Here is a 27,756-nt window from a genome sequence, read left to right on the forward strand (position 1 = left end):
ACGTCACCGTCACCCAGCGCTGGCTTTGGGGGTGCTCAGCAGCCTCAGCCCAGGGCTCTCCAGGGGACAAACCCCAACTTTTGGCCTGGGGCAGGGAGAGGAAGGCCCTGGGGCAGGGAGAGAAAATCCACCCTGAGGGAAAAGTAAGCCAGGGAGACATCCAGCTTGAGCGCCTGGCAGGGAAAAGGCACTCACAAACAGGGGAGAGGGCAGCCTGAACTTTTCCCTGCCGGAAGAGAGGGCTCCATACTCAGGGAAAAAGGAAATTTGAGCCGGAGCAGAGCGTTTGCTCGGTTGAGGCTCGGGGGAGAAAAACTCCCTGCCCTCGCCTTCCCTGTCTGCAGAAAGTGCCCCGAGCTTCCCCCGCCCCCCAGCACCATGAACGTCTTCCGCATCCTGGGGGATGTCTCCCACTTGCTGGCCATCATTATTCTCCTGCTGAAGATCCTGAAGTCCAAGTCCTGCGCCGGTGAGTGTTCCCACACCACAGGGAAGGAGGGGGGCCCTTCTTGGAGGGCAGCTCGGCAAGGGGTGCAAGCAAAACGGGTGCCGAAAAGGCTAGCGGTAGCCCACACAAGCTGGCAGCCCTCCTTGGTGGGCTCTTCGAGGGAAATCCTCCTCCTCCTCCTCCGGGAGGTCTGCCTGACAAGAGGAGAGGGCTGTGGCGGAAGGATGTGATGTGGCAAGGCGCACGGCCTCGGGCAGGTGTTGGTCTCGGGGTGGCGAAGTGAAGGAGAGGGCAGCAAGGCCAGAGGGAGGTGGAAAACGAATGCAAGAAGTCGCGGTGTCACCAAAACCAACAACTGGGAGAGCTGCTTTAGGTCGGAGGTCCTTCCAGCGGGTGGGCAGATACCAGAGGCTGCCCCGTCCCTGGGTGAAGAAATCAGGGCAGCAGCTTCTTGCAGGGGGATTTTGCTCAGAGTTCGTGGTTTCTTCCCCAAGAGACTTCGGGGCTGGACTGCAGCACCACGGCCGTTATCACAGGTAGAGGAATGGGTGGGTCCCACTGCATCTCCCTGCCAGCGGTGACTAAGCTCCACCAGCATCCCTGGGCCCGTCCCCGATCCCACAGCTCTTCCCTCGTGCGGCAGATGTCACGTCACACAACCCCTGGCGAGGTGGGCAGGCGAAGGGAGCAAGGGAGGGAAGAAAAAGGCGTTTTGAAGACAGCAAGGGCTGAACTGGCCAAAGAAGTGAATGTGCCCACCAAGTGCCGGTCCCTATGGCCCAAGGCAGCGCTCAGGGCCATCAGCAGGAGCCTGCCCTGCCACTTGGGAGTCTCCAGCCAGTCCTGGGGCAGGTCCATCCACACCTAGGTAGCTCCCACAGCACCTACATGCTAGACCTGGCTCACAAAGCAACGTGCCTATGGAGAACCGCTTCCAGAGGCAGCGGTAAGGGGAAACTGCCATCCTAAGTGTCCTTCCTCTCATCTGCATCACCTCCCTTTCTTCTTCCTGCCACGCAGGTATCTCTGGGAAGAGTCAGATTCTTTTCGCCCTCGTCTTCACAACCCGCTATCTGGACCTGTTCACGACCTTCATCTCTCTCTATAACACTGTGATGAAGGTAAGGAGAGGGCAGCGCGGCAGCAGAGGCGCCCCTCAGCTCGCCATGGTTTCTCGGGGAGGTGAGGATATCTGGTCACTAAGTCAGTTTTTCAGCCAGGAAGGGCGGATAAAGATGCTTCCTTGGGTGCCCCTGGCCCTCCATTGACCAAAAACCAATGAGCGAGCTGAGTCCCCCACATGTGGTAGCACCAAAACCAGAACGAGATGCCACAAATCAAGCCTGGGTGTCCTCGCACAGCAGGAACATTAGCAGATGGCTGCCACCAAGCCAACCTCTTCACACAGAGCCTTAGAGGGCTCAGAGAAGTGTGAGCCTCACGGTGGGGCAATCTTTAGTTGACCGCTGGAGTATCTCCAGCAGAAGTCAATCCACAAGCCAGCACAGAAAAAGCATTCACCACTATCTCACCCTGGCACAGCCCCGCCAGAAGCAGGTTAAGAGATCTCGACTCTGGCAAAGCCATTCTCTCTTCAAGCCCAGAAGGTGCAATTGCAGGTAAGGTCCTGCCGTCTCCTTCCCTCCACCAGGTCATTTTTTTGATATGTGCTTACGTCACCGTGTACATGATCTACGTGAAATTCCGGAAAACGTTTGACAGCGAGAACGACTCCTTTCGCCTTGAGTTCCTGCTGGTCCCCGTCACAGGCCTGTCGTTTCTGGAGAACCACAGCTTCACCCCCCTGGAGGTAAGGAAAACCTGAGGCAGGAAAGGGAAGGGGAAGCAGCAGCCTGACACCGGGCAGCAGAGTGAGCAGTATGTTGGATAGTTGAGATTTTTAACAGCAAAATCAGGCAGGAAAGGCAAGGTTGTCAGGCCTTGAAGGCTGCCCCAGCTATAGAGCAGCTCAGAGCTGTCTCCTCTCAGTCCCAGCACAGCAGGCTCATCTTCCCCAACGCCAGCAGCACTACTCACCCCGCTCGCACATCGGTGCTTTGCTTTGGGTCTTAATGCGCGTGAACCAGCATCAAGACTCTCCGCCGCCTTCCTTTTGCATCTCACAGATACTCTGGACCTTCTCCATCTACCTCGAGTCCGTGGCTATCCTGCCTCAGCTCTTCATGATCAGCAAGACGGGGGAAGCAGAGACCATCACGACGCACTACCTTTTCTTCCTGGGTCTCTACCGCGCTCTCTACATTGCCAACTGGGTCTGGCGCTACTACACGGAGAATTTCTACGACCAGATCGCTGTAGTTTCCGGGGTGGTACAAACCATCTTCTACTGTGACTTCTTCTATCTCTATGTTACCAAAGGTAGGTAAATAGATTGGTATGCATTCGAAAAGTTCGTTTGTCTCTTTTGCAACGTAGGGTGGAGCTGCAGCTTGCCACACGTTAATCCTTACCTGACCTTATCCTTCGCTGTATTTGTGATGCGTATTGTCCACCTAAAATCCGGTTTAAGAACACGTATCTTCTGAATTCAAGCGAGCATCTCTGCTCACAAGGCTCTAGACGTGCATGTGGAACAAAGTAGAAATCAAACCAGAGCTAAGCCTGGTTTAACCCCACCTTGGGAAATTAACTGAGGTATGTTCAGTTCTCCGTACATTTTGAAAGATTATGAATCACGCAAACCCTTTGAGGCAGAAAAAAAAAAAAAAATAGCTGTAGGCAGACAATGTACCTGAGAAAGCAAGTGCAGACATATGGAGATATTATTAAGCCTACTTTTTCTTTTGACGGAAAAGATGTAACATTCTCAAAAGCTGATTCTGTAGGAAGATGGGCATCTGCACGGACAAGACGGCCCTTACCGTTTCCCAAAATCTGATGCCCCTTCCACTTCAGCGCCGCGCTCTGGGGAATGGCTACATACCAGAGCCAACAACTGCATCAAGGGCATGAAACCTGGTAGAACGTGACATGGTTTGCCGAGGCTGAAGTAAGCTTTAAAGCTTTCTGTTGAGGAGGATGGAATGGGATGAAATCTAGCAGAGCGAACAATTATTTTCTTCCTTCTTCACATCCCCAAACTAGTCTGCTCAAAGCAGTAGCGATGGCCCGCACGGGACGTTTCGAGGGATGGATCTTTGGTAGCTTCATGCTATGTACCTGCTGATAGAGAAGCGACAGGAACACTGAGCAGGTGGCTGGTCTTGGCAGATGAAGACTTCCTTCTGTCATTAGAACATTTTTGTAGCCAGAACAGTACTTTGTAAAACTGCCATCAAGGTGCTCCACGTCAATTCCCCTTTTTTTTTTTTTTTTTTAAAAAAAAAAAAACAACTAATTCCCATTTTAGCTTCGCACAATTCATATGTCCTGTGTCCTTCTGTATTTTGTGAGAAATCCATGCCCTTTGTAGTTGCGGATGGTGGAACAAAAGGAGAAAAAAACCCCCAACTGCTGGCTTTCAGTCTCACATTGCTAGCAATAGAGCTGCAAAATTTAGATGACAGAGGAAGCAGAAGAAAAAACATTTGTCACTGGGACAGCACAGCAGGAAGAGAATTGACTTTTTTTTTTTTTTCTTTTTCACAAATGTTCTGGATCATGGGAGAGAAAAGGTGTCTGAAGATATGCAAATGCTTTGCAGTCATTTATGAAAACCAGCAATATTATAGCAGGTTGCATCTCTCTCACACTCTTGCAAAAAAACCCCACTTTTCAAAACATTTCTAACACTGAGGAGCTCAGACAAAAGGGCAGCGATGCTACAAATAAAAAGCAAAGATGTGTTATATAAAGAAATGTATTTAGGAAGACTTCAGAGCATATACCAAAGCATTGGAAAGGGATTTTTATAGAATGCACCTTCTCTTTATCTTGTTTTCAAAACTAGATGAGCTCCCTTCTGTTTAACACAAGGACCTGAAAGATATTCCAAGGGAGCTTTCAGCTCCCCAAAGCTTGTGTTTCACAGAACGGCTGAGGTTGGGAGAATCATCTGCTCACAGCAGGGTCACCTAGAGCAGGTTTTTCAAAGTCCTGTCCAGTCAGGTTCCAAGTATCTCCAGGAGGGAGGCACCACTGCCTCTCCGGGCAGCCTGTGCCAGTGTCTGACCACCGACACTGTTCAAAATTATATTCTTGTTTAAGTGGAATTTCCCATTGCCCCTCGCCCCGTCACCGGGCCCCCCACCAAGGAGAGTCTGGGTCTGTCGCCTGTACTCCTCCCGTGAAGGGGTAAGCTCCCCCTCAGCCTTCTCCGGGCTGAGCAGACTCTGCATCTTAGATCGGATGCTCCAGTCCCTCAACCATCCCTCCTGGTCTTTCTGCACTTGCTCCACTATGTCCCCATCTCTGGTGCTGGGAGCCCAGAGCTGGACCCATCGCTCCAGAAGCCTCCCACCCCAGCTCCCAGATCAGGTGAGATGGCACAGGCTGAGGGAGGTTTGTTCAGGACATGTTCTCTATTAAAAGGAGGGGGAAAGCGCTGGGGATAGAACAGTAGACTCCACACTACATTAAGAAAAAAAAAAAAAAACGGGGAAATTCAGAGGGTCCACGCATGAGAAAGAATAACCATGGAAGAGGAAACAACCCTTTAACACAAAGAAGAATAAATAGGTTGTGGAGTTTCCCCCCTTAGAAGCAATTTTGCGGTGGCTGTCTCCCATCAAGGATCATAAACTCTGTCCTCAGGATTCCTTAATTTTACCCTTCTCACTAAAATTCTCCTCGATGCTCCTTCCACCGTGGAGGGGATTCTCCGGAGCTGTTAGCACACCGTTGTGACTGAGGATAAGCAGTTGTTACCCGAAGACAGCGCGGCCCTAATTCCTAGTAGCCTACAGTAGCACAGGGAGGTCTATTCAACATCTGTAGTCCCACTGCCACTCGCAAACCTGGCAACCCACTAACTAGCACTCTAACAAGCAAGTTGAAAAAAAAAAAAAAAATATTTTGTTGAAATAACGAAACAGTTGAATTCCTTAAAGTTCCTTCATTACCTTCTCTTTCTCTTCGCACAGTGCTAAAAGGAAAGAAGCTAAGTCTTCCCATGCCTGTCTGAAAACATTTCCACAGACAACCCAAGAAATTCTGAAGACGAAGCTCGTAAGATCACAACTGCCCTTTCCTGGCCCTTTTTAACTAACGGATGGCTCGGCCGAATTTCACTCCAGTGCCAAGAAGACAACGAGGCCCGGACAGCTGATACGCTTTTCATCCATATGAGACTTTCCCCCCACTTTTTTTTTTATATTTCTTCTTACTTGAATTTGGTGCTAGTAAGCAGTGCTGGCCAATACTGAAGTAGTGCAAATTATTCTCTCCTGGCTCTTCCCAGCACCTACCTCCAAAATATGCCTCGCCCTTTACACTCCTTGTGCTGCCTCAGGGTCAAGGAAATCGGCACTACCCTTAGTCCTTCAGTCCTTTAACAAGTGCCTACGGTAAAGGGAACATGGTACTATTAAGTCATACACAAAGGCCACTGATCCATTTCACACCTGGCCATATCTGACACAGCAGACGCTACAAACTGTTACTTTAACTCTGTATGAACTAATGTCCCCCTGAAAGTTAACTCTGCCTGACCCTCACTGTATTCAGGTCCTGTAACATTCGGGAAAAATACATTCGCTTTGACTGACATCAATCTTCCAATTCCACAATGTATTCAGAACGTCCTCCCCACGCATTCGGTGAAAGTTCCTCCTCGTATTCTACAAACAGGACCCATTTCAATTAAAATTCAGTGGGTTGCCAACAAAAGTTTCCAACTCCTTGAATTTGACTTTTTTTTTAAGACCTGGGAAGAACAGGGGAAAACACGGCTTTACACTCCAAAAATAAAGACAAAGTTCACAGTTTATTGACAACAGTGTTTTTATTTATACCTACAAAAGAAAACAAGATGGTATCAAAAGGACAATTTACAAACTAAGAATAGTAACATAGCTCTTAGTATCCTGTGTCTGAACACCACAGATCTATGAATCTCTCAATTCAAGTCTTCATTAATACAACAGGAATGTGTTCAGAGACCAGCAGGTGTGTGGAACAAGATGCTGATCCTACACAAAGCCACTAACCCTTCCATTGTCAGGTAAGTCCAAGCAGTAAATTGCTTCGGGAAGTGGGAGGGGAGGAGACACCCAACTCATTTGACACTCCCACAAACTTTTACAGATTGAAAACAACGCAAGCAGTACTAGAGGCTAATGCTTTATTAACAAGGGCCCTCCAGCTGGTATATGGAACACAGCAGCAAGCACCAGGTGGGACAGGGCAGCACATGCCACGGTGCGTTTATGCATTCAACAGTCTGGTTAACACTCTGAGCTGAACTGAGCCCCTGGACTTCAGCCGACCTCAATGGCAATAAAGCACTGCAAGACTTGGCATAGACGTTTACACGTGCACAAGTCCCCCCCAAAAAGAAGTGAAAGCTGTAGCAGACTATAAGGCAGCTTTGGCGGTCCAGAGACCCTTTTTAAAGCCAGTCAGTGAGATGCCCTACTCCTACACCCCTCAAACATATTTCTGCATTGAACTCGCAAATTTAAAACAAAAAAAACAAAAACAAAAAAAAAGAACAAGAACAAACAAACCCACAATCTCTAAATTTACTTGTGACGGAGGCCAAAGACAAATCAGTCAGTGCCTGGAAAAACCAAATGTTTCTGACTTTCACTTAACACAAGCAAGGGAACTTCCTGCCCAAGCACTGAATTAAAAGATGGGGTGAGGGAATCAAGGTTCTGGAAGATCTCTCCCTGTTCCCTCTGTGTCAGCAACCTACCTGTGTACTGCACAAAAAAAAAAAAAAAAAAATTCACATTCATCCCCCAAAAATTTTACTCTGGGAAGAAATTAAACTTAAAAAGAAATAATTTCTATATAAGCAAGCTCTTTTCCTGGGCTGTAAGAAGTTCCACTCTGCTACAGAAGGAGTGGGCTGCCTTGTTCATCCATATGCAACAACGCCAACAGAAAACAAACAAACAAAACCCTGCGCTCTCATAATGCAAAGATTATGCCTCACAAACCAGATGTACCCATTCTTTTGTCGTATTATGAGATCAAGAGCAGCCAACTCCTCCTATCATCTACTGTCTCTGAACCGTCTGGTATTAGAAATAACAAGTCAAAAACATGCTTTACTAAAGGGGAAACCCCCTCACACCCACCTTAGCCTGTAAAATAAACAAGTTTTATTTACGTATTTACTAAAATGTCACTCTTCTCTACCATTTTCTAAAATGCTACCTACCTGCGAGAGCTCAGCTCAAAGGGACCAATGGAGCGGGGAAATGCACTCAAAAGCCAGAAAAAGCAATAGTCAGAGCAAGGTACAAAAGAAATAAAGCTTCAGAATCAAGATGCGCTAACCAGCTTGCGGCTTACCTCATGAAAAGGAGATTCCAGGCAATCTCCTCCTCCTCCTTTCCTCCCCTTGCCCTCCCCCCCAGCCCACCCTATTCAAACCTCTTAAATTTTAAGTGTGGAAAACTCTGTCACATTTTATTCAGCATAGCAGCATTCAGAACATTCCCCATGGGAAAAGGTACTTTGCTCATGAAGGACAAACAAGAAACGCTGTTCGTCGTCTCAGTTTAGTTTCTGGGCTCTCAAATAAGACTTCTCTCAATAAACCCCACAATAGCAATTTGAGAGCAGAAACTAATTTTCAGGATAACCAGGCTCCATGTGTTTGAAATGCTGCAATATAACGATCACAGGGAAAGAACTTACTTGGCTAAACAGTACAGCAGCGGTACCTACAGTGACTACCTGGTTTTCAGGTATCGAATCCCAGACAGGTTTGGTCTCTGACACTGGGGTTTTAATCCCAACTCCCCTACTGCAGGCTGCTACAGGCACCAGAAGATGGGGCCGCTGCTTCCAGAGCTGCAGAAAACGACGCCGGCAATGTACCTGGGGCAATACTCTGAACACGGCCGAGCTCAGACAAATGAGCAGAGTTTTCCTATAGAAAGTCACCTACGATAGATTACAAGCAATAATAGTGAGCTATTTAAAAAAAAAAAAAAAAAATTAAGATTAGGAGAAGTGAGCATTGCTCCCTTGCATTTATCATTTTAAATGAAGTGCTTTTTGGCTCCCCAAAGTTTCCCACCTCTCTCGAAACTTCCTGAAATTAAGTTAACATGTTACAGAATAGAAACTCCCTCCCCTCAAAAGCAAGTTTTCACACAAACCTTAGACACCAAGATGATCGAGCTGGGACCTATCTGCCTTACACTCATTTCTTTTAGAGAAAATAAAATTTCCAATTTCCTCAACATGCAAGACAAAAAATAATAAATTTTCCAGTCAACTATATATATCTCTTTAAAAAAAAAAAAAAAAAAAGAAAAAAAAAAAAAAAGGACAGGGTCAGTAATGTGGACTGGGGGTCATTTTTGATGGGCTCGAGGGATTCGAATGGTGAATTCTAAGTCTAACCTGCATGAGAGACATCACAATGGGAAAGAGAAAGAAAAGGTTCCTTTAAATGCAAGAGGTCTACACTGGTCACCAGCAGGCGAGTGGTCTCATTTGCGTGAGGGGGGAGGGGGCGGGGGAGGGGGTGGATACTGGTAGGTGGCAGTCTGTCCCATATAGCCCATCACGTTAGTGGCAGGGGGCTGCGGAAACTGTTGTGACATGAGCGGCTGTGGCTGCTGGCCCGAGCGCCCCACCATCCCTGCATACTGCTGTTGGGTAGTGCTCTGTGAGGTTCTCCCAGCGGTGGCAGCTGTGGTGCTGGCACCATAGCCACTAGCACTGTACTCTGCAGTGCCATAGCCACTCGTGCCATAGGCAGCTGCTCCATAGCTCCCTTGAGTGTAACCATACTGGCTCTGTGCTGCCCCAAAAGCAGAATTTGGGCTCCCGTAGGCACTGCCATAGGTCTTGTTGGCTCCGTTGGCGTAACTGTCACCACGCTCACGGTCTCTGAAGCCACCTGAGTCTCTCCGGCCCTCTTTCACTCCCCGGAGCCTCCTGTCACACTCTTCCTGGTACATCAGGTTAGGGTTGTTTACTGAACTGCTCGTTCGGTAACGAGAACGACCTCCTGGCGATGGATATATTAAGATTTAGTACCGTGAACAAGTCTTAAACAACGAACTGGTGCAATTATGCCACCCTTTCTCCCCCTTCTACATCCACAGTTTTGCCCACAAGGAGCAAGTTCTTTTGCCTGACTGTAACTTCCCTGCACAGCTGTTCGTAAGTCTCTTCATTTTGTTCAAGGTGTAAATACGAAGTTCAGCAAGGGTTCTTACTGCATGTGCTTGGAGACAACCAGAAGCAATTCGGGACTAACTTGGAAATATCAGGCAACTTATTATTCCTTCAGGGAATGGGAAGAAAAATAGTTTCAGTCCCTGAAGGTAAAGTCAGCGTATCCCTTCACTGATTTCAGTTTTGCACACGCATGCACACACATCCTGTTGCCTGAGCTCAGGTATAAGCTGTGAGGAATTAATTCAAGCAAAATTAGCTCTGTGAGGACCTTATCAGAAAAAAAAAAAAATGAAATTCTACAGCTAAGGTAAAACAGTGAGCTACTACTGCGTGGGACAGAAATACTACATCTACACAGCATGCGGAGACCTTGCGTACAAACAGCTTTCTTACTAATCTGTTTGTTATCTCAGGCTTGCCCTTACTACTTCCCTACCCTCTTTAAATTTTCCCTCCCTCAAAATGGGGAACCTATTCCCTGTGTAGCCCTTTTCCCATGTGCCTTTACCTCCACCACCACCTCCTCCTCCTCTGTGGTCCACAAGCTGCATCAGTTTTGGATTGATGGCTTGATTGGCTTCTTCCAACACTTTGATAAGCTCCCTGGCTTGTTTCAGGTTTCCTGGTGTGAAGAAGGTGTAGGCAGTACCTTTGTTGGTACTACGTGCAGTACGGCCAATACGATGCACATAATCTTCAGAGCTGTTCGGATAGTCGTAGTTTATCACAAATTTAACATCTTCCACGTCTTGTGAAGTGCCCGGGTGCGAAGCACAGTGAAGGGGGAGGGTTGAGGAAAGGGGAGAAGAAGAGAGGACGTGCCAACGAAAGGTGGGGAGCACGAATGCAGGTGACAGTAATAAGAAAAAAAAATACAAAGTTAGTAATTGCATGGAATAAATACAAGACAGACTCATCCCAAAAGAGTAGAAGACTAACATTTGAGATCATCAGGAACAAAGACCAGGGTCCTGAAAAACAGCAGTAATTTTAAAGCAGTTTTGCCCTGCGCTCAAATTCATCCTCCCCGGAATGCATTTCTCTGTCTTCCCGTGTCAAAGGCACTGATGCTTGTGAATAAGCTAATTTAATTTTGTACCCTTTCTTAAAAACACAATCTGGAAAGCGAAAATGCCACCATCAGACAGAGCAAACTGGGGTGGAGGAAGGGCAGAACAGCCACGGCAAAGCTTTTACTCTGTTGGGAGAAGTCTAACAAATAATAACGGTAATGAGATCACTTACCTTCCACTCGGTAACATGAAATAAAAGGCAATCTTAAAAATATTTACTTTTATAATCCTAATACAATACAGTGAACTACTTTCCCTAGCCTAAAGCTTAAGACACTCCAATTACATTAGTATCATTCAGCCAACTCATTAAAAATTATTCAGGCCTATAATATCTTAACTCAGCTTTGTAGTTATCACCAGAATGCATTGCACTAACATTTCACCGTGCTGTTCTGTCCAGTTCTGGCAAGCTTTCCTAATTCGGACAAACCGGGATTCCATTAGCAATTCCCCACTTCCAGTGTCAGATGGAAGCAGGAAATCAAAATTGCTTTGTATGCAAAATATTATTAAAATTTAGATCAGGACTGCGTGCCTTATCGGAAGACAGACTTTGTAAAGTTATGGGACAGAAACAAAGTAAGTGTTAGTGTAACGCTTCAGTGAAAGCACCTCAAGTATCGAAAGCACCTATTTACTATAGTATACAGTATTTCTAAAAGGCATGGTATTACAGTAAGTGCCCTAACAGCTCATTTAAAAAATAAAAAAAATAAAAAAATAAAAATCTGCATTTTAAGAAGAATATTCTGAAAATATCCAAGATAAAACACAGATTTTTGTGGTTTCCTTTCTTTTTTTTTGTCTTTTTTTTTTTTTTTTTTAAAGAGAGAAACATTCTCTGTGTGTTACCAGACCGATGCACACTCCCTCCTCCTGTGGGAAACCGCTGCAGCCGATCCCGTCTCTTTGCCTTTTATTTTTGGCGGCCTCCTTTCGAAAACTCCGCCCTCTGACACGGGACCACTGGAGCGCGGGGAGCATGCATCAAGGGTCCATGGCAGCGAGAAGTCCCCACACACGCTCGCTCTGTGAACTGGCTTAGACGCTTCTCTGTAGCCCCATTTGGTTGTGAAGCGCCGGAGAACCTGGGTTCAGGTAAAAGTTTCAGGTCCTCCAACGCTTTTTGTCCCCGATTCGGGGTTCTTAGGGGCAATTGTCAAAAAAATGAAGATACAAAAAGTACATCCAAAGGGTCAGACTGCATCTATTGCCCAGACTGCATCAATTTCAAAGGGGTTGTGGGAAAAATAAAAACAAGAGGGTTGTAGTGACAAGAGGGGGACTTTATGTCTGTTTCTTATTACAGCAAAGGGGGGGCTCCTCAGTCTTTGCTGACTCCAAAGTCCTGAATCACACCAAAAAAAGGGAGTGAGAAGGCAGGTTTCACAGGGGGCTGCGCGAGTCTCCAGCTAGGGTCCTGGATGCAACAGGGTTTTTTTAAAAAGGGAAAGTGAGGTAAAGAGAGGAGTACGTATGACAGATTGCATCTTCACAGCCAGAGTGGAACTAGTCTGACAAGCTGCAGGCTACGTGATCCGCAGCCAGTCCCGTTTCGCACATCCACCAGTAGCCAAGTGACTTGAATTACCACAGAGGATACAAGGACGTGCTTTCCTGGCAGAAAGCACAGGGAATTGTAGCTACCGGTGCAGACGGAACTGACTTGACTGGGGAGGAGCGGGAAGAATGGGAAGACAGGAAAATTCAAGGGTGTTTTCCAGACTAGAAAGTGGTCCTGGTAGAGCACGCAGCTCGCTGAAGAACAGACCAGAGCAAGTACAAGACTCGGCTTCTCCAGTCTAGCATGCTCCAAAGCGTTTGCGCACACTCTCAATCTTCCTGCGCTTTTAGAAGATAATGTAGCAGGATCAAGAATTGAAACGGTGTGTCATTTTTGACAGCTACTTGGGAAACATTCCCTTTGTCAGACCATCAGAATACCCTATGGTACAGACAGTCTCCAATTATTAATCAGGAGAGATATCAACTAGCAAACATGCTAGTCTAGAGAGCTGTTTAGACCATCAATGTAGATGTGCCCCCACCCCTGCACTGAGAATGATCTGCAGCTGATATCAAAGCTTCTGTTAAAGAAAACAAAACAAAACAAATTCAATGGTTTTAGTTTAATAGACTGAACAAAAAAATAAAGTAAAAAAAATAAAAAAAAAATAAAAATCAGTGCAGAGAGAGGACCTCACTCCAGGGAATTATCACAAAGAAGTCATTACGGGACTCAGAACTTACCTGGAAGAAGCTTTTTTGAAACCAATGTTCCATTAGGAAGAGGGAAAGCCCTGGTGACTCAGCCAAAAGGCGCGCGCCCCTGTTTTATGTTATTTAGGTAGAAGCCTTCACTTTCCAGGATCTTGGAGGAAGTCGTCCAGAAGTTTGCCAGTTAAGTGACTTATTTTAAGAAGCAGCAAACTCAGGGCCCCAAAACAAGCAGAGATGTTGTTCAGTAACAAGAAACAGACTCTGGTACCTTTCCCCCTTAGCTCAGGTGAAGTGGATGATGGGAAGTGGGGAGACTGTTTTCTGAAGTGTTATCCAATCGAGTAGTTTTGGGGGAAGTGGGTTTTTTTTTTTTGAGGGGGGTGAGGCTGTTTTAAATGTCTAGGCAAGATGCACAAAGAAGCTACCAGCACATAGCAAGCCTGTTTAAAAAATGCTGCTACAGAAAGCAGCTCTCTTTCATACAAACTGGTTTCAGGCCTCAGTCCCTTCTCCCAACAGGCCCAAGTTCTAACTGCACAGGTCCAGACATGACCCTAGAGGGCAGAGACTGAAGTCCATATAATCACCTCTCTGAGGAAGTGTTGGACGTTTTTTGAGGGGGGAGGGGAAGGAGGGGTGAAGGTTGTGTGAACAAAGGCTGCCAAGTCTAGTAATGGTCTGCCTGTATTAAAGTGACCATATGATGCACAGCCACAGCCACCCTTTCAGCATAAGAAGAAAAAAGAGCGCTTCGGTAACTGAGATTTTTAACAAACTTGAGATTACTCTGAGTTTTCTGCACTGATTTGCAGTAATTCTGTCTAAAAATTACTACAGTGAGACATCAATCCCCAAGCAGTTTATCTTCTACCAAACTCAGGGAGGGTAGAGTATTCAATGTCTCTTATTAAACTCAGCGCGCTTGAGAAGCCATCCTCCTCTTCTAGAGTGGGCACACTAGGACTGTGCTTAGCACACAGTGTTTCACAATACAAATATGCTTATTAAAAAAGGGGGCACAACTGATGCATCCAGACAGATCATTTTCATACCACCAGAACAAAACTGTGTGGTTTTGATTCAATTACACATTTGGGTAACACGGTGGTAAAGGCCATATATAATCTCAGTGGTCCTGCCTAGAAGGAACACAGAGGAGGGAAGGTTACATGTCAAAACCAAAGATCTGGAGCAGTGCTTTCTCAGATGTGAATACATCTGTGGGGTAAACATGCGTGTACACTGGGGCTGGTATGTTCAAATCTGTGGTGTGTCATACGGGGAGAATATTAGCTATTTGCTGTTGAAATGCTCTCCCATAACTTCCTACTTGATCTTTTATCTGACACGCTCTGAACAGAGAGCAATCCATCCCTATCATCCAGCAGCAAAAGCTGGATTTGGGGAAGAAGTGAGTGTGGTGGAAGGGTTGGGTTGCATAATTGGACGTCTCTTCTCCCTCTTGGCGATCGATTGGTCATGCCTAGGCCTTGCTGCAGACCAAAGCCTGTTCATTAGGAGCAGGAAGAGACTTTGAATATGAAAGAAAAAAAAAAGATTAATGTTAAAAAACGTATTTCACATGTGGGGGAAAATCACGCTTTGAATTTTTTTTTTTTTTTAAAAAAAAGAAAACATATTTCAGTCCAAAGAAGAAAAATATGCAGCAGTAGGCAAGAGTGGTCTATGTGTACAAACCTAGCCCACGAGATGCAACGTCGGTAGCAATGAGGATAGGAGCCTTTCCAGAACGAAACTCTGTAAAACAAAGCATGCTATGAAGTAAGATTCTTCAAAAAGATAAAGTTACCTGAACTTGATTTACACTAAATGTCCATTTTCCAGAATTTAGATAAGATGGGTCAATTTCAGAAACCCCAGCAAGTCAGGATATAACACGTCAATTATTTTTCCAAATCCAGCTCTCTGGGTTACACAATTTTTCCCCATTGTTTTTTTTGTCAAAAAGTAAAAAAAAAAAATGGCAAACACACAAGTACTGCAATTAATAGTACAAAGGTAAAGGAAGTTCTTTTGAAATGAATCTATCTGCTATAGAGACAAAAAAAATAAGACAACCGGAGAAAAGCAGATCTTGGTAAATTACATACAGTAGCCCGAGTTATTCTCCTCTCAGTGATGGACTCACCATTAAGCACCCAATCTCTTTCTGGCTGACTCTTGTCTCCATGGATACACATAGCTGGCCAACTGCCGAACAGAGATGCACATTAGTATAGACAGAAAGTACATACATTAAAGGCAACAGGAAGCTTTACTGGCATTTTGGTCAAAAGGCAAAAAATAAAATAAGACTTGAGAAATGTTTTACTCTCTGTCCTCCTTCAGGCCTGTGTCTACCTAGCATGTACACTGGTTTGTTTCTTTTATATTAAACTCATTGCCTACATAAACAATGGTCTCAGTCAAATCACATTTGCTATATTGATATAGTCCCCATCAGTGTATCAGCATTCTGAAATGCTAAGAGCTGCACAGCTTATGAATACCCTCTCTTGCACTAATGCTTTGATGGAGTAGAGTCTTCTGGGAAACCAAGACAGAATTCAGCCAAGAAAAGAATGGACAAGTTGTTCCCAACAATAGCATCGTGAACATTTAAACCTTATTGCTTTTGATTAAAATTTCTTTTTCCCACTAGAAACAAGGGGAAGCTAATCACCCATCTCTGCGCATCCTTCGAGTGAGATCATCACATCGCCTCTTTGTCTCCACAAAGATGATAGTCTTGTTTTCCTTCTCTGCCATGATTTCTTCCATCAGTTGTATCAGTCTAAAATAGACGTGAGAACTAAGATGTATATCCACATATACAAGAATATAGGAGCACTCTCTCAGCTTACAGTGAGGACTTATACAACATGCATCCGCACAAATAAGTCAGTATCACACAGAATTTAGGTCTGTTCTACATGGTACGGTTAGAACATGCAAAACAGATGAGTTAATTACATGACTTATTTTGTAACACTCAAAGGTTAAATAATACAAGTCACTTCACTACTCAGAATTCATATTTGGCTTACAAAGCAATGCAGGTTTTTAAGTACAACCGAAAAAGGAGAAATGGTAGGAAAATCAGCTTACTTGTGGTCTTTCTCGCTTTCCATGCATACATCCACTATCTGCAGGATATTGTGGTTGGCACTCAGTTCCAAGTTTCCCACATTGATCTGAACATAGTCCTGCAGGAAGTCCTCGGCAAGCTGGCGCACTTCTTTTGGCCAGGTGGCACTCCACATCAGAGTCTGTCTGTCAGGCTAAGAAGAAGGGAAAACAGATTTATGTCAAGTACTGGGCTTTGAATGAGAAACCAAAGGAGGCTGGCCTTTTACAAGGTTCACACACCCTTATCTGGTCAACAATTTTACGAATTTGGGGTTCAAATCCCATGTCCAACATTCTGTCTGCTTCATCCAGCACCAGGTATGTACACCGACGAAGGTTGGTCTTTCCTGCCTCAAGGAAGTCAATCAAGCGACCCGGTGTAGCAATGCAGATCTCCACGCCTTCAAAACAGAATAAGGAAAAAAGAGTAAGGCTCTTTCATTTGAATGTCAATTGGTATTTTTAGTCAGAATGAATCACCTTCCAGAGCAAAATTGTTTTTAAAAAAAAAAAACACCACCCTCATTCGTACCCAAGATTGAGTCATTTCAGTAGAAGCCCTAGTTTCTTTTAATATTTTTTTCCATTCTGAAATTACTGTTACAGTGCCATTAGAATAATAAATGCAATATAGAAACTAAAACCTTACTGCCAGAAAACACTAGTGAAGAACTGTCCAAAAATCAGAAGTCAAATAAGCTTCTACTCAAGCGTGACCCACCTTCATCCAGAATTATGCAGTCTAGAGAGCTCTCTAGAAAAATAAGAGCCAATGCCAGCTAAACTCCCCATATTAATCAAACATGAAGTGCTCCTCTTGCTATACAGGTCAAATTACCTCCACTTCCACCTTTTTTTTAATATATAAAGCCAAAACATGGGCTTTAATACGGAGTAATTATGCACCAATAGTGACAGACAATAATCCTGACTATTTCTTAGCATAAAAATGGAATTCAAATATTCATTAACTATTACCAGGTATGGCAATTTATACATTACTTAAAAGGAGGGGCTGTTTTCCACTAATTCCCAAATCTTACATGCAAGTCCTTCAGTGTCACTGAAATGTCCACAGAAGCTAAGTTTAGGGAAGCAGGGGGGGTAAAAAAGAGCAAAACCCCAACAGCTTTCTTGATACTGCACTTAAAAATGCGGAGTATTTTGTGGTAATCCAGATCTTTGTGTCAACCTAGACTCCCAGAGCTGGGCATACTTCTAGTTTCTATACAGCTCCTGCAGGAATTACATTTCTAATGGAGCCACTGGTCTGTCAGGGAGACTGAATAAACTGCAATCTCTGTTAATGATGTACTCCTCCAAAATAAATACACTAAATATGGCAAGGATCACAACAGAGGGGGGGGAAAAAAAAAAAAATTAAAGTGTTTTCTGGACTCCCATCTAATCAACAATCTTTGCTGTACAAAACCCTAAGCAATCATCCAAAGCCAGTAACACCTGAAAGGACGAAAGCACTGAACCTGCCCACATCCTCTAACCAAAGGGTTTTCTTCATAAGCAGAACATCTATTTTACAGCACTCCAGAAAGGTGCACAAAAACCCACCAAGCTGATCCTCTCAAGGTCTCTTCATGTAACCTTTGACTCTCCCACTGAAGATGCTACTTTTGAATTGGAATACACTACTATTTTCTTGAACAGAGCTATCCCACAGCCTTCTACCATCCATGCCTTTATTCCATTACTGCAGTTTCAAATAATGACTCTGCAAACTGCAGTGGTAAGGTAAGTAAAATTTTCTGATTTCTTGAGTAGATCTGTATATGTAAGCTTACCTTGATAATATTTCCCACATCTGTCCATATAATTCTATTACGTATTTTTAATCTAGTGAAGATGAAAGGCAGCAGCACATTCCTAATAAGTAGCTAGCCCCTGAAATGAAGGTTAGGTCACTTGAGCACTACTCTGTTACAGTGGTTGCCACGGAACCATGGTTCCTCATCCTTCCCAACTCCATAGCCTTGCTACATACAGAAAGGCAGTTATGGAACGTTATGGAGTACATGAACAGAAATAGAGCTTAGTGCTTAAGAACAACAAAAAAAAAACTTTAACCCCCCCTGTCTAAAACAGTTTCTATATATCCAGAAATTAAGTTTGATTATTTGAACAAGCTGAGGCAGAAAACTTGAAATTTGGCTTACGAAAAATAATTTCTTAGACTTGCTGCTACTGCATTTCCTCAAAATAACCTGTTCTCTTTCTGCTAAGCTTCGTTTTCCCCTTCCTACATCCTGATGATTTTCACAGGTGGGAAGTTGAAAGAGAAAATAGAAAGGAAATCTAATATTCAAGTAAGTTGCTATAGAAGAGAATTACTGCTTGAACTATCACTGTAACTGAAAGAGATAGCTACTCATTCACATACCCCCCCCTTCCAAACAGGTTTTAAGATCATTTTATTTTTACAGAGATTTTACAATACCACCTCCTCCAGAAACGACAAACACCCATTTCAGAATTACCTCTTTCTAGATCTCTGATTTGAGGACCTTTGGGTGCTCCTCCATATATGCACGTACTCTTCAGTCTTGAACATTTGCCATAATCATCAGCCACCTGCTGCACTTGCTGGGCCAACTCTCTAGTAGGTGCTAGAACCAGACACTGCAGAAGGAATCAATTCAGGATATCCAAGCTGCATATACATCCCTAACTTAAAGGCTCCACACAGATACCATAAGCAAAGTTGGACCATCTGCTCTTTATTAGCTAAAACATTTAAGTATCTTTAGTCTGCGTCAGCAATTGCACAGAATTTCAACTGAGTGGGAAGTTCACATTGTGATAGTAAACATTTCTCTACTTACTATTCTGATATACCAATTAAATAAAGTGCATGCTTCATTAACAATGCCATGCCATACACACAAAAAGGAAGAGAATCAACAAGCACTTACAATTGGGCCATCCCCTCTCTCCAAATATGGCTGGTGGTTGATATGAACAATTGCAGGCAGCAAGTACTAAAACAGAAGAACTTCAAGTCAAGAGACAGGACTTCAATATTCGATGCCAATGACCTCCTGCCATGACAACTAGATCACGGCAAGAGCCCTTTTAGCCTACCATCCCTTCAAGAAGCCAACGTCTGATGTGAGAGACAGCAAGAGACCTTGGCTGTATAAAAATCAGGATTCTGCAAAAATAGATACGTGCATTTACCCAACAGAACAGAAGATTTTCAAAGCTGCTGACCAACCATATTTGCTTTGACATGAGCACAAAAATAGTTGCTCAGCACCTCTGAAAGGCTCGTTTAAATTTGGAGTCTAAGTTAGCAGAATTGAGCAATCCTGGCCCTAACCCATGCTCTTGATAAAGGATAAAATTCCTTCTTAACCACGGCACACAAAATTAACGTATACCTTGAACACTCAACCATTTTTTATTTTAACTCACTTAGTTAATAAAACAAATATGCTAAAGACCACATACTGTTTTGAAACCACCATGTAAGCATAGACCAAAGAGAAGTGACTAACCATCCAAGAAGAAAGACACACACAAAACACACGCCTGTGAATAAGACAGGCTAGTTGAGCTGAAACTTAAGTCTCGCCCATGACACAACAAAGTAAGCTTTAAAAACATGTAATCATCTCACTTTATGCTTGTAGTACTGACCAGCCCCAAAACTACTAACAAGCAGCCAAGGACAACTTCTACAGAGCGACTAGGAAAACTAAACAAATAAATAGAAGGGAAGAATACATACCGCTAGTGTCTTCCCAGAGCCAGTCTGCGCAATGCCCACCATATCGCGACCACTGAGGGCGAGTGGAAAGCCTTGGCACTGAATTGGAGTAGGTTCTGTGAAGTTCTGGTCCATCAAGGCATCCATCACATACTCTAAGAATTTAAGAAAAAAATTCTTAAAGTGTAACTGAGGCTTCAGAAGACCTTTTAGAAAACAGGAGAGGCCTAAACAGTTATTGTTTTTCAGTAATTTTCATTATCTTAACAAACAGCAAAATACTTACGGGGAAAGCTACACTGGTGGAAGGCAAACACAGGCTTGGGGCAGCCCTCCATTCCTCGAATTGTGATCTCCTTCTTTCTTCGCAATTCTTCAACTTCATACTATTTATGTGAAGGGTAAAAAAAAAAAAAAAAGCAAAGACAAATGCCAAATGTCAGCAGGGACTTAAAGTGTAATGTTTCTAACTATTAACTCACTTCACAAGTCTGGATAACAGCTTTGTTAGATAACTGAACTGAAACAGAGATCTAAAAAGGACTGCTTTCCTCAAGATTTTATTTTAAGCTTGAACTATCACATAGCTTCTCCAGTATTCACAAGTATGAGCTCTCTGTGTAGTCTAATAGGACTAACGTCTCTCTCTCCTTACAACCAGTCCTTTTTAATGAAGTGTACTAATATAGTATTTTTAAGAATTATACCCTTTTTCCAGAGGCCAGAAATGACCAACAGCTTCAAAAGTGATTTAGAAAGAGAGGATCAGATAAGAATTATGTGACAGTGCTAAGAACGAAACAAAATAAACAGGCTCTAGTATGCTAGGAACAAGCAGAAGGCAGGGCAGCTCCCCTCCTTCAATTAACACATTCCAGATGTGCTTAAATACAGAGCTCTTCCTGGACAACTTGCAACTCAGAAATGTTGCTTGGAATCTTTTCGGAACCAGCACTTCTTTTCTGCATGAAAGAAGTCCAGGCAACATCATAATGAAACCCCTAAAACCTCACAATTATTTTTAATAATTGAACTTCTTAAAATATTTCAGAAATGTGTATCTACATAAGCGTAATTTTAGGAGTAGAAAGTGTTTTATCTTTGTCTAGGCTACCTTGCATGTCCAACTGCATTTTGCAACATGCTTGCACAATTCATGACCTTATTCTAATACTCATTAAAAATCAACACAAAGATACACATCAATACCAAACATGCACTTTAACCAAAGCAATGTATTTACTATTTGTGAGAATCTCTGGAGCTTCAATGAAAAAAAAAAAAACAAAACAACTTCTGGGAAAAAAAGCCTTTTAGTTGGCTAAGGCAAAGACAGCTACAGCAGGTAACACTAACTGTGGTTCAGCAGTTCAACTTGGTTTATCTTTAGAAAGCCAATGCCCTTTTCAACTCCTTTATGCCCTATAAATATCTCAAGAGTATTTCAAATAAAGATTTCTAAGTCCACGTCACTGGGTAAGAATATTTTTTCTGTTCATTTCCTCATCTTAAATCTCTTAATTTCTAGATATAAAAAGACATTAAAGAGGGAAAGAAAGACTCTAGACACAAGTTGGGTAGGAAGGGGAGATTACTGTATCTACAGAATAAACACAAAGTACTGCATCCAGTTTTGAGCCCCCAGTGTAAGGGGGACAGTGTTTTAACAGGGCATGTCCAATTATGGGGGAAACACTATAGGCTGGAGTACAGGCTTCCTGAGCTTGGGAAAAAGAGGACTAACAGCGGAATTTAACTGCTACTTTCAACTACCTGATGGGTCACTATAGAGATGTTGCAAATAATTATTAGGGGGGAAAAATATCATAAAAAACATTAAGCCCTGGGACAGCCACCTAGAGAGGACATAAACTCTTCCCATCCCTGGAGATATTCAGACTCAAAAGGAAAAGGCACTAAGCAACCTGCTCTGGTTTTGTAGTTAGCTCTGCTCCGAGCAGAGGATTAGACTAGAGATCTCCCATGACCTCTTTCAGCCTGAATTATTATTACGATAAAATATTACTTTCAAACTTTTCTCATGTATTTCTGCCACTCTTAGTTGATTATTTTAGGTTCTTTCAGGGCCTCCCCAACACTGCAACTCTCAAGTTCTCTAAGTCTTATTTACACTGACAATAGCTAGACCAGACAAGCATTATGACAATGAACTACAAATGACCAAATGTACAGTATCTCGTGTAAAAACAGCTAAGAGCAGAAGCATGTTAATGTTAATTTAATAACATTGTTACGTTAAATACACAACAAAGTTAATGTTAAATTTGTTATTGTTAATGTTAAATACTGAAGGCACTTATACCTGTGGTATCCTGCAGACCAAACAAGTGTAATGAAGACACAGTTCTATTACATGCTGTCCCAGACTTCCTAGGACAAGTTTTTTCACTTGTGATATTTTCTGTTGTGAGCAAAATGGAACAGATAGAATCTGAAGACTTACCGGAGTAAGCCTGGCCACTTCTGGATGTTCCACATAAAAATTCTTCTCGAACTTGGGCAGCTCATTTAAATCCCATTTTTTCTTGCGTAAACGTTCTCCCGGATTACCAAATTTCTTTGGAGGAAGAGGACCTCCACGACTTGCTCCAAACCTGGGAATGTCAGTGTTAGTTATTAAAAACAGTATTTAATTACTCAGGAGTTTGCAGGTTTCTTAAGCATTTTACACTCTCTTTTTTCCCCAACTTGACCCATAAGCACAATATTCTAGCAAAAGTCACACCCCCTCCAGCCACTACAATGGCATGCAAATTCTTGAAATAACCTAAGCCTGCTTCAAGTCAGTTCTAAACCCAAAACCACCTTAAAGTTTCCTTCCAGTATAGCTGTTTGTATACTCCTGTCTCTAGGTTTCTACCTCAAGGTTCCCTCCCTCAGGACAAGACTGCGGATACAGCTACAGCATTTGCCTTTTCTTTAAGCTGACACTACACTTAAAACATGGTTAGATGAAAGCGATGAGAAAAATCTCTAATTGGAAGTTCATAGTATCTCTCAGTTAACTTGGTTAGTTTTACACAAAAATAGCTACTTCACTGTCTGCCCCTCTGCCTTTTCTTCTTTCTTATCAAGCAGTATGCCTCAAATGAAAAACAAGAGTGAAGAACAGAAAGTAAACAAGTCCAGCCAGGTCTTCAAGTCCAGCTGCAATTCTGGAACCAAAGCAATTAAAATATATATACAGATATATATATTTTTTTTCTAAACCAGAGTCTAAAAGGAAAAAAAAAAAAAAAAGTACCTGGGAAAAATCATATCCTCTCTCAAATGCTTTTGATGAAGACTCAAGAAAGTAAGCTGCTAATGTTTACTAAAAATTTTCTAACTAGCAGAACAACTCAGAAGTTACTGCTCTTTCTCAAATAAGTTTTCTTCACCCAGTTAATTTAATACACTTCAGAGTTTTAAAACTAACTGTAAAGACTTCTTAATGTATTAGACAATACATGAGCTTCTGGTAATAATCTCTAAGAGTAACTGAAAACCAAGTGGCATAAAGTGATTATTTACTGTAAATATTATAAATTATATATATTTTCACCAAAAAAAAATTACAGCTCTTTCATTAGTATCAAACACAGCAGAAGCTACTTTTCCAAATGCTAGCATGTCAAATTTTGTCCTAATTAAAATTTTAATTAATAAAGATACAGCTTTCTGCAAAACACAAATTCATGTGAGAAATGCCCATTTAAAGCAAGACTTTTATTCAGATAGCAAATCCAAAGTGTCTGCACCTTATCCAGGCATGCCACTGCTACATAAAAAACTGTTAATGAAACAAACCAAAAGTAACAAAAATCCTAAAGCAATCTTCTTACACTAGTAACGGGTGAGGGGGTACTAAAAAGTAAAGATGATCTGAAATAAATTTCTGCATTACCTTAAGTATAAGGCTATCTGTTCAGACATTAACTACAGTTGTTCTTTAAATCACTTCCCAAGGGAAACTACAAACTACAGTGATTAAGAGACCAAAAAACTAGAACTCAACATATTAACAGAAAGAAGTGGTTACATTGTTGGAAACAAGTATGGCAGATATAATTTAACTTAACTGCTAAGTAAGTTTTAAAATGTTTGCTTTGTTGCAACAGTTTCAATTAAGTCTCTTTTCTATAATTATCCCTTATTTTCTCATCAGTATGTCTATCAGATCCCCCAGATGGCCTGCATAATCAGCAATTTTTGTCACACGAGAAGTCTGTGCACACAACTTCAAAAATTCATTTAAGCACTACAGGATAAAGTAAAAAAATAGTATAGATTTTCATTTACAGGGACATTCACCTTTAGTGAAGAAGTCTGCTACTGATCATGCTAACTTGAGGTCAAAATGGCAACTACCTCTGTATCCAAGAAGTTCTACTAAAACCCTCAGCCTCACTGAAGTCAACTGGAGGTTCAAAGGGTCAATGAGTTTCCTTATTAAAGGAAACGTATATAAGAACTGATTGCAAGACTGGACACTGAAACAGCTGCATACTACGAATATTTGCTACATGGGGGGGGAAGAACAGATATACTTTACACCGAAGTCATATCGTTTCAGTTCTCCATTCTTATACACAATATGACTGTATACTGACCTGAAAGAAGTGAGCCCTGCAGCAGTCCTCAAACACTGCCTCTGCTTAAGTTTATCCGCTAAACTGGCAGTAACTGACACTTTACATTCTGATTACAAGTAAAACGAGATTCCAATTCCAGTTAAACTGATTTAAATCTGAGATTATGCCACTAATTTGCCAACAGTTCTCTTTTCAAGTGTAAATTCAGACTGACTCAAAACATTCTTCTCTAGTATTACTGGTGCCACCATTTCTGGGACAAAACCAGAGAAAAACAGCACAACTTTCCATTCTAAGAAGTCACCTACAACTCATTCTTGACAGGAAGAGAAAGCCTGTGTTTGTTTAGCCTATGAAAGAACCAGCACTGTGGAAGTGATAAACTTTCAAATTGCACTTAACCAGCACGCTGGGTGGCCCAAAATTTTACAGAGGTTACATTAAGTATGATGGCTGTCAGTAGTTACAAATATTTTCACACCTTAAATAGATGTATATAACAAACTGAACCCTGATGCATTAAAACTTCCAGAATCATTTGCCAAGAAAATGATTCTCCATGCAAATATCCAAAAACTTCACAAAGAAGCATGTAGGTACTCCTTTTACTTATGCAAAACTCCTGATCTAAAAGAGAAGCATCCACTTATAATCAAAATGTTTACACAAAATGAGATTACACAAATTTTAAGGCACGCCAAGTGTTGTGACAATGCTTTGGCCAGTGTTCTTAGTAACTGTATATAAGTCTGCATACTCAAACTCACTAAACTCCAAAAACAGCTGGGGTCTGAACTATCTCAGACTTGCCAAAGTGTCTACTCCAATGTCCTTGTGTTAAACTGAGCTGGAAATCTCACAGTGGAAAAACATCAGAACCCTCCTCTCTGTGGAAAAAAAAAATGAAAGTATCTTTTAATTTCAGAGCGTGAAATGTGGGTGTAAGATAAAGCAAGGACACAACTATCTCTCTCCACGGACAATGGGAAACTAAATGTTAAAATGCATTGCAACATGTAACAAAACATTCCTGAATCTCCCAGTGGGGAGGGAAGAAGAAAAGACAAGGATGAGGGGAGGCGGGGAAGGGGGAAGAAGACTCATTACAGAGATCTAGTCAGCCATATTTTAGAATAACAGAAGCCACATGATATGTTTGTTGTTAATCCTTGAGAATGGAAGCCTAACTGCTTGTGATCTAAAGGACAGATAATGCCAGTCTCCTAAATTAGTTCTAACTTTCTCTTTAAAAAGGCCTGGGATGAACATCTTACTTTCAACCCTTAAAAAACCTCAAGTCTCATACTAGTTATATACTATAATATAATGCCCTTGTATTTATTACTGCCATACTTGGAAGGGAAAAAAAAACAAACAAAAAAAAAAAAACACACACACACAAAAAAAAAAACAAAAAAAAAAACAAGAAATCAAACCTGCAAAAACCTTTTCCAAGCCAAGCTTCCTTTAAATAGCAGATTCAGGAATATCAAGCACTAGGCCTCTGCAGTGCCACACAGACAACTCTTGTTTGACTGCTACGTAAGCTTGCTCATGCTCATTAAGTGTGGTCCAGGGCCATGTTTACTGAGATCACCCTCTCGAGTATGCAAGCCCCCTGCACGGCAGCAGTTTTCAATCTCATTTCCCCTCACGATAAGCCTGGGAGCGCAACTGAGAAAGATCTTTCACCAACTGCCATCTTCCTACTAAGTCCAGAAGGAGCAATGACAAGCAGAAGGGCAGACCATCCAACCAACCTTGCCAGGGCCACCAAGGCCTTCACGGCTCTCGGGCAGGGGGGGACGGAGAGAGTGGGGGAAAGAAGAGGGCTGGCAGAAAATAAATTGGGGGGGGGGGGGGGGGGGGGAAGGAAAAAGCAGGCCTTAAAACTGCAAGCAAGGCACACACCGTTACACATGAACGATGGAAAAGCTAGATTAAAAAAAAAAACCAACCTCAACCCACCACCCCGCCTTGCTGCCAGAACCATACTAATAGAAGTCCCCAGCTGCCCCCCACCCCCACAGGAGAATTCTTTGGGAAAAAAGCTCCCCCAATACTGCAAGCGGAACGCGGCCCCTTCGCCCCCACGACTCCTCCCACCAGCCCCACAACGTGGGGCAGACGGCTCTTTCCACCGCCCCCCCCCGCCCCCAATCCCCCCCCCGACCTGCCCCCCCCCCCTTACCCGCCGCGGTCTCGGTCGCGGCCCCGGTCCCCGAAGCCCCTCATCGCACCCGGAGGGGTGGGAGAAAGGCAACGGAACGCCGGCCGTGGGGACGGCGAGGGACTGGGGGTACGGGGAGACGGTCCAGCCAGGGGCGGCTGTGTCTCGGAGGAATCGCTTTGCGCCACCTCGCTTCTTTGGTGGGATACAAAAGGAGAAGAGGTGGTCAGTGGGTCAGAGACCCGCTGGACGTCGGCGGAGGGAACGGCGGGGCTCTCGGTCGGCTCCAGGGCCCGTGAAGTGTGGAGACACCAGCGTCTTCTTCCTCCGGGCTCCCGGCACAAAATGGCTGCCGCCGCCCCAACCCGCTTTAGTTACGTTACGGGCGGCCCGGCGCTGCGCAAACTGCGGCCCTCGAAAATACCTACGCCTATTCCCGGAAACTAACTACGCCCTAAACTCGGCTGACGAAACACTGCTCCGCGAGGTAGGCAGGCTACGAAAAGTGCGTAGTGTTCTTGACTTGAGCCGGGCCCCCGCGTGGGGACGGGAGGGAGGAGAGTAACGCTCTCCCTATTCCTCAAAGTCTGTTACGCAAAGAGTCAGCCCCCTAACCCTTTCTGGATAGTAGGGAAAACCTCGGCCGAGGCGTACGTTACGTAAGTACATGTCGTACGCAAGTTGCGTAACTCAGCCTGGCGTAGGGCAGGAAGAGCCCGCGCGTTTTGCGTAAAATTCTTCCGCGGGTTGTGCCGGCTGGGTTGGCGGAGGGTCGGCGGATTACGTTAATTTTGCAGCGCAGTCGGGTTTGGAGAATACGGCCTTTCGCCTACGCGCCCGTTGGCCCCGTGGAGGGAGGCAGCGGGGCTGAGGAGACAATGACGGGGGCGCGGGGCGGTGGCGGCCCGGCCCGGCGGGAAGCGGCCCCTCGGGCCTCCGCCGCACGGGTCCGGTGGGTTGGGGTTTTTCCTCCGCTTTTGTTCCTGGCAGATGATCAGGGGGATCTAGGCGAGGCGCCGGGGCAGGAGCGGGAGTGACAGCAGCCATGATGTTTGCTTTCCCCAGAGGGCCGGGAGAAAATGGCACAACGGGCGCCAACGTGGATCGTGCCACAGACCCCCGGT

At 43.8% G+C, this 27,756-nt stretch overlaps 2 protein-coding genes across 2 annotated transcripts; one reads left to right on the forward strand and one right to left on the reverse strand.

Annotated features, from left to right (window-relative positions):
* KDELR3 (KDEL endoplasmic reticulum protein retention receptor 3) lies at nucleotides 1-7,473 on the forward strand. Its single transcript, XM_032996864.2, has 5 exons — nucleotides 1-469; nucleotides 1,469-1,569; nucleotides 2,100-2,258; nucleotides 2,575-2,827; nucleotides 5,491-7,473. The coding sequence occupies exons 1-5, from the start codon at nucleotides 379-381 to the stop codon at nucleotides 5,529-5,531; spliced, it is 645 nt and encodes a 214-aa protein (XP_032852755.1). The 5' UTR covers nucleotides 1-378; the 3' UTR covers nucleotides 5,532-7,473.
* Nucleotides 6,332-27,016, reverse strand: DDX17 (DEAD-box helicase 17). The gene is made up of 13 exons (XM_032996862.2): nucleotides 26,654-27,016; nucleotides 22,332-22,482; nucleotides 20,154-20,253; nucleotides 19,889-20,022; nucleotides 19,071-19,136; nucleotides 18,636-18,777; nucleotides 16,384-16,544; nucleotides 16,123-16,295; nucleotides 15,698-15,808; nucleotides 15,164-15,225; nucleotides 14,713-14,772; nucleotides 10,227-10,466; nucleotides 6,332-9,545 (listed from the first exon to the last, which is right to left on the reverse strand). The coding sequence occupies exons 1-13, from the start codon at nucleotides 26,695-26,697 to the stop codon at nucleotides 9,022-9,024; spliced, it is 1,968 nt and encodes a 655-aa protein (XP_032852753.2). The 5' UTR covers nucleotides 26,698-27,016; the 3' UTR covers nucleotides 6,332-9,021.
* Between the last annotated feature and the right edge of the window lie 740 nt (nucleotides 27,017-27,756).

The sequence above is a fragment of the Tyto alba genome, unplaced genomic scaffold, assembly GCF_018691265.1.
Source record: "Tyto alba isolate M040663 unplaced genomic scaffold, T.alba_DEE_v4.0 Super-Scaffold_2, whole genome shotgun sequence".
NCBI lineage: Eukaryota > Metazoa > Chordata > Aves > Strigiformes > Tytonidae > Tyto > Tyto alba.

Excerpts from the sequence above, each read along its gene's own strand:
- KDELR3 (XM_032996864.2), top strand. The coding sequence starts at position 379 with ATGAACGTCTTCCGCATCCTGGGGGATGTCTCCCACTTGCTGGCCATC. Across the intron at positions 470-1,468 it reads GAAGTCCAAGTCCTGCGCCG|GTATCTCTGGGAAGAGTCAG; the intron begins GTGAGTGTTCCC and ends CCTGCCACGCAG. Across the intron at positions 1,570-2,099 it reads TCTATAACACTGTGATGAAG|GTCATTTTTTTGATATGTGC; the intron begins GTAAGGAGAGGG and ends TCCCTCCACCAG.
- DDX17 (XM_032996862.2), bottom strand. The coding sequence starts at position 26,697 with ATGAGGGGCTTCGGGGACCGGGGCCGCGACCGAGACCGCGGCGG. Across the intron at positions 15,809-16,122 it reads GAAAGCGAGAAAGACCACAA|ACTGATACAACTGATGGAAG; the intron begins GTAAGCTGATTT and ends CGTCTATTTTAG. Across the intron at positions 15,226-15,697 it reads CGAAGGATGCGCAGAGATGG|TTGGCCAGCTATGTGTATCC; the intron begins GTGATTAGCTTC and ends TCTGTTCGGCAG.